Here is a 6,762-nt window from a genome sequence, read left to right on the forward strand (position 1 = left end):
AACCCGTATATTGTCTTTGAGAAAGATTACACTTTGCTTTCATGAATTTTTGAGCTCATGTTGCTGATAATCATCTAAGATTAATGTTCTTTGCTGCTACACTATGTTGAACCTATCTATTCTTCAATTTCATTCTCAAATCAAGTGAAACAAGAGACATAATTGTAACATTTTTCCATTTACACATGTCCTCCTTAGCTTCTCTCTTGAGACATTGAGTTTAATAGTGCCATCACCATTTATGGGTGTAGATTAGTCACTAATATTTCTGCCACCATGTGACATGTGGAATGTTATCCACTACACCAATTATTAAATAATTCAATTTAATTAGTCTTCCACTATAATTTCCCACTTAACTAATTACACACATAATTAATCTATGGATCTCATTTAACTTAAATACTAATCACTTTTAATCTACTTCATATATCCTACTATCAAGGTCATATGGTATAGCAGTGCATTAGTCCATAAATACGGGGTATTATAGCTTGGATCGTATTTTATCCAAAAATGCCAAACTTCGACGAAACTCATTTTCTTCAATTTGTTTACCCTCTGACCTTCACGACACATACTTATCACTTGTTATAAATAACATTAATATTTATAACCTCAAAAATAGTCTTGTACTTGAACTTATGTCAATTATCTTCCGACAAATCTAACGTACAAAAGTGTGGGATGTAACAACTTCACATTCTCATATGCGTGCAGTCGAAACTCTTCGAGCTCATTCAGTTGCAACATCCGTTTTTCCCCAACTAGATCCATATCAAAGTTGAGCTTCTTGATTACCCAATATGCCTTGTGCTTAATCTCAATAGGCAAGTGACAAGCCTTTCTATATACTAACATGTATGACGAAGCACCAATTGGAGTTTTGTATGCCGTGCGATATGCCCATAGAGCGTCATCTAGCTTGCTAGTCCAGTCCTTCCTACTTGCTCTCACTGTCTTCTCCAAAATTTGCTCCACCTCCCTGTTTAAGACCTCAACTTGACCACTGGTTTGCGGATGATAAGCAGGTGTGACCTTGTGTCTCACCCCATACTTAGCTAAGAGGTTGCCCAACAGTTTGTTATAAAAAGTGAGTACTTTCATCACTTATTAAAGCACGCAGAGCTCCGAATCGGGTGAAAATATTTTTCTTCACAAAGCTCACCATCACTTTAGCATCATTTGAAGGCAAAGCCACAGCCTCAACCCACTTTGACACATAGTCAACTGCAACCAAGTTATATCGATGGCCATTTGATGTTGGAAATGGCCCCATGAAGTTTATTCCCCAAACATCGAAGATTTCAACCTCAAGTATGCCCATCATTGGCATCTCATGCCTTCTTGAGATTGTACCCATCCTTTGGCACCTATCACACATTTTCACAAAAGCATATGCATCCTTGAATAGTTTAGGCCAATAGAATTCTGACTGCAACACCTTTGCAGTCGTTTTGTCTCCACCATGGTGCCCCCATATAATGATGCATGGCAATCATGTAAAATTGCCTCCATCTCCTCCTCAGGAACACATCGGCGCACCAGCTGATTTGCACATTGCTTAAACAAAAATGACTCATCCCATAGATAAAGTCTAACATCATTCATGAATTTTCTCTTACCATCTAGAGATAACTCTGACGAAGTCACCCCACTTACAATGAAGTTCACATAGTCAGCATACCATAGGGTTTTGCCAGCTGTGATGGCTAGAAATTATTCATCAGGAAAGCTTTCCTGAATTTTGCTCCCTTCCTCAACATGTGCGTGAGTCTCCAAGCGCGACAAATGGTCTGCCACCTGATTTTCTGTCCCTTTGCAATCTTTGATTTCCATGTCAAATTCCTGCAAGAGAAGAACCCAACGAATTAGTCGAGGCTTAGCATCCTTTTTCTCAAACAAATACCTGGTGGTTGCATGGTCTGTGTAGACGATGACTTTAGTTCCCGCCAAGTAGGCCTTAAATTTGTCAAACGCCCATACTACCGCTAGCAACTCTTTTTTTGTGATTGTATAATTTATTTGGGTTGGGTTTAGAGTTTTGCTAGCGCAGTAAATTGAGTGGAAGACTTTATTTTTCCTCAGGCCCAATACGGCCCCAATTGTCGTGTCACTGGCATCATACATCAACTCAAAAGACTCTCCCCCGTTTGGGGCAATGATAATGGGTGCAGTCACTAATATCTTTTTCAACTCTTCATACGCCTTCAAGTAGTGTTCATCAAACTTGAAAGATGTATCCTTCTCAAGCAACTTGCACTAGGGAGCAAAGATCTTAGAGAAATATTTAATGAATCTACGATAGAAACCTGCATGTCCGAAAAAGCTTCTAACTCCTATGACAGATATTAGAGGCGGCAGTTTTTTAATTGCATCCACTTTTGTCATATCCACCTCTAATCCATCTTTGGACACATTGTGCCCGAGTTCAATTCCTTTCTCGTACCATAAAATGGCACTTATCCTAGTCCAACACTAAGTTCATCACTTCACACCTGGCAAGCACTTTACTCAAATTCGTTAAGCATTCATCAAAAGACGGTCCAAGGACCCAAAAATCATCCATAAACACTTCAATAAATATTTCTACCATATCAGTGAAGATTTCTATCATACACAACCCAAATGGCATTCGCTTAAAAGCATAAGTGCCATAAGGACAAGTGAAGTAGTATTCTCCTGGTCCTCTGGTGCAATTAAGATATGGTTATAGCCGGAATATCCATCAAGGAAACAATAGTAGTTTTGTCTGGCCAACCTATCTAACATATAATCAATAAAGGGGAGGGGGAAGTGATCTTTTCTACTAGCATTATTTAGTTTTCGGTAGTCAATGCAAATTCTCCAACCAGTGACAGTCCTAGTTAGGATTAATTCATTATTATCATTTATGACTACCGTCATTCCACCCTTTTTAGGTACACATTGTACTGTACTCTTGCTATCATAGTTGGATAGATAATACCTGCATCGAGTCACTTTATGACTTCCTTTCTTACCACTTCCTTCATGACTGGATTCAAGCGGCGTTAGTGTTCCACACTCGATTTGTGCCCCTCCTCCATGAGGATTTTATGCATACAAAATGATGGGCTAATACCACGAATATCATCCATGGTCCAACCAATTGCCCGTTTATGCTCTCTAAGTACGCGAAGTAGCTTTTCTTCCTGCAAAATAGATAACTCATAACATACAATAACATGTAAAGTTTCATCAACACCCGAATAGGTGTAATGAAGATGGGAGGGTAAGGGCTTGAGTTCCAATTTAGGAGCTTCTTCGATAGACGGCTTGAGGGGTGGCCCAGTTGGTTTATCTAGAGGCTCAAAATCGATCAGTCCTTTGATGTAAGCACATACATCCATATGATACACCATCTCCTTTACCTCATCATCCAAGTCAACGCTATCAAACAATATAAGTGCTTTCTCTAGAGAGTCATCCAGATATGCACCCACATCATTTTTTTCTTCTTCTTTTTCAATCATATGTATCGTAGCTAGATCTTCAAAGTGACTTGGCAGCTGAATTACCTTGTACATATTAAAGATTGCTTCCACATTATCAACCCAGAGAATTATTTTTCCTCCACAATCTTCTATCACAACATCAGTGGTGGCTAAGAGAGGTCGTCCCAAGATGATGGGGACTTGTTCATTAGCTTCATAGTCCAGTATAATGAAATCTACAGGTAGAATAAATTGCCCAATTTGTAGTAGCACATCTTCTATCACCCCCTCGGGATGGACAATAGATCTATCAGCAAGCTGCAACATGATTGTGGTTGGACTTGGAGCTCCCAACCCCAATTGACTGAAAACTGAAAGAGGCATCAAATTTATGCTCGTCCCCAAATCACAGAGTGCTCTCCCCGCATCTACCTCACCAATTCGAACAGGTATGGTGAAGCTCCCCGGATCCTTCAACTTTTGCGGTAATTTTCATTGGATTCTCGAGGTGCACTCTTCAGTAAATGCCACTGTCTTAAACTCTATCAACCTCCTTTTGTTAGCCACAATATCTTTGATGTACTTAGTATATTTTGGGATTTTACGTAACACATCAACCAATGGGAGATTCAATTAAATTTGGCTCAGCATATCAAAAAATTGAACATCATGTCAACGCTTTTCTTCTTCAATCTTTATGGGAAATGAGGTGGTGGCCTTGCAATCGGAGTCTTTTCACTTTCTTAAGTTTCTTTCTCAGTGTTTCCCATAGTTTTGGGGATCAGTTCCCCTTAGGAGTGACTTGTTCTTTCTTTCCTTTTGGGACTTCTTCTAATTCTATGTCATTCCTCAAAGTTACAGCATTTACCTGATGATTCTTATATGTATCGCTGGGAAGGGCCCCTGCATGTCGAGTATTTTGTTGTGCAACCAACTATCAATCTACCTTTCTATATTTTAAAATTCAGTCTTCAATTGTTGATTATCTGTTTGAAGTTGTTGGTTGTCAATCAATAGCTTTTTCAACATATAATTTGTGCTTTCTTCTTCCTATTGAGGTGGCTTTTAAGGCTGATTATAGTTCCCTTAAGGCCTGTATTGATTCTGAGTGGTATGTTTACCACTCCATGAGGAATTTGGGTGATTCCTACGGTTGGGATTATAGGTGTTGCCATATTGATTATTCTGGTTCATTGGACCTCTACCTTGCTGGCTCACATAATAGATAGATTCAGGATTCACCGGACATTGGTCACTCATATGACTATCTCTACAAATTTCACAACATATGGTCATCCTCTGAACCTGCTGCATCTGATGCCCTTGACCCATTGCCACCTTAGCCATTTGGTTGTTTAGTTTAGAAATCTTTGCTCGCATGCCTGACATCACATCTTTGTACATGTTGCTTTCTGTTTTATCATCCTTCTTGAGTCACTTCACGCTGCAAGTTATGATCATTTGCAATGAAATTATTGAGCAGGGTCTGAATCCCACTGTATGGCTTTTGCATGCAACTTCCTCCACAAGCTGAATCTAGATTTAATTTGGAGGTCTCGTCCAATCCATCCATAAAAATATGTCCCAACACCTCATCAGTATGACAATGATATGGACAGTCTCTCAGTAGTTTCTTATATATTTCCCAAGTTTGACGAAGAGTCTCACCATCTCGTTGTTGAAACCCAAGAATCTGGCTCCTCAGTGCCTTTGTCTTTTTAGTGGGAAAAAACTTGATTAAGAATTTTCGTGTCAAATCATCCCAAGTGTGGATCGAGTTTGTGGGCTTCTTGTTTAACCATTCCTTTACTTCCCCCATTAGAGAAAAGGGAAACAAAGTCAGTCTGGCATAGTCCTTAGAGACGTTCGGATAGTTGTATGTATCCATAATCTCCAAGAAATTCTATATATGCCTTTGGGGATCTTCGCTTGACAACCCCACAAATAACCCTATGGATTGAATTAATTGCACCATGTATTATTTCAGCTCAAAGTACCCAGTTATATCAGGCTTCATGATAGCCTGGTTCATTTTCGCGAGACTAGGCCTTTTGGCCTCAATCACCGGTCTTTCTTCATTTTTTACCATCTAGATTGGATGTGGTTGGACTACAATACCCAACTCTGCAATTCTTGCTCTTTCTTTGGTCTTATTCCTTAACCTGTGGAAGAGTCTTTCAGGTTCAGGATCAAGAAGAGGAAGGTTGTTCAAACTGTTGCTTCTTCTTAGCATTCAAGGTGAACACTTGTAGAGTCAGAAATAGTCAAATAGATTAACATTTGAACAAAAACAAATAAGAGCTTATTTCAGACAAATAACTAATTTCTAAATCCTCGGCAACGACACCAAAAACTTGTTGGGTCCAAACGTACACGCAAGTATACGTGGTCAACAAGTAATAAAGTGATAAGAAAGTATCGTTCCCACGAGGATTTATGATCAACTAATGTCCAATCTAAGCTATTTATAAATTTAATGCTCAAGTGAGTGTGAAGAAGATGGTTGTGATTTTTGTAACTAAACTACTACGAACTAATAAACAAGCAGAAAAATAAGATCGTAAGTAGAGCAAACAAACACTTAGGAAGAATTCAATGAGATAGGGATATTCCAGGGTTATGGGATTGACATCTCTCCTATTGTATTTTTCAGGTTGATGTAATCACTTGATTTATCTAATTTGTTGATTATCAGGGTTTATTATACTTGTGAAATTCTTTCCACGCTTCGCTCGCATATTCAAGCTAACCTAAGACTATATGTCTATAGAATCAAACTTGAAAAGAAACATCTATAGTTTCTGCAAAAATAACCAAGTAAGGCAACTAGAATATGTCTATCCTAGTCACAAATCTATTCTCTCATGCCCGGATTCAAGAAGTTACTTTATTCAATCCTATATGTAATTTATAGTTTTCACTTTCGAGTTCAACTATAAATTCATAGATAGTACTCTATTATTAGCTACGCAATAGAATAATTAAGTGCAAGATTGAATAAACAAATTACTATAATAAAGTCAAGCAAAACAATCAACCGTCAATTTACAATAGTCAAGAATGACCTATAACCTCAGAATAATGAGGTTCTTAACACTCATATTCATAACAATCATCAAAATATTATTTTTAAACATAAAAGCTATGATCACTAGATGAAGAATGGAAGAATTGATGAATTATGTGCTCCAGAGTATTTCGTATTTGTGTTTCTCTCTCAAAGTCGCGTCACCCCTACCAAAATAGATTTAGGTTTGCTTTTATACAAGTTGGGAGCGTCTTGGGGTCGAAATAACCAAGTTCCGAC

At 38.3% G+C, this 6,762-nt stretch overlaps 1 protein-coding gene across 1 annotated transcript; it reads right to left on the minus strand.

The window, feature by feature from the left end:
- Positions 1-651: 651 nt before the first annotated feature.
- Positions 652-1,611, minus strand: LOC104084530 (uncharacterized). Its single transcript, XM_070184798.1, has 3 exons — positions 1,445-1,611; positions 1,169-1,373; positions 652-1,056 (listed from the first exon to the last, which is right to left on the minus strand). Exons 1-3 carry the CDS (start codon positions 1,609-1,611, stop codon positions 652-654), a joined length of 777 nt encoding a protein of 258 aa, XP_070040899.1.
- Between the last annotated feature and the right edge of the window lie 5,151 nt (positions 1,612-6,762).

The sequence above is a fragment of the Nicotiana tomentosiformis genome, chromosome 9, assembly GCF_000390325.3.
Source record: "Nicotiana tomentosiformis chromosome 9, ASM39032v3, whole genome shotgun sequence".
Taxonomy (NCBI): Eukaryota; Viridiplantae; Streptophyta; class Magnoliopsida; order Solanales; family Solanaceae; genus Nicotiana; species Nicotiana tomentosiformis.

What these genes read in the sequence shown, in the direction of transcription:
- LOC104084530 (XM_070184798.1), bottom strand. Translation starts at nt 1,611, where the DNA reads ATGAATGATGTTAGACTTTATCTATGGGATGAGTCATTTTTGTTTAAG. An exon ending in GAGACAAAACGACTGCAAAG is followed by an intron (nt 1,374 to 1,444) that starts GTGTTGCAGTCA and finishes AATGTGTGATAG; the next exon opens with GTGCCAAAGGATGGGTACAA. An exon ending in CAAATGATGCTAAAGTGATG is followed by an intron (nt 1,057 to 1,168) that starts GTGAGCTTTGTG and finishes CTCTTAGCTAAG; the next exon opens with TATGGGGTGAGACACAAGGT.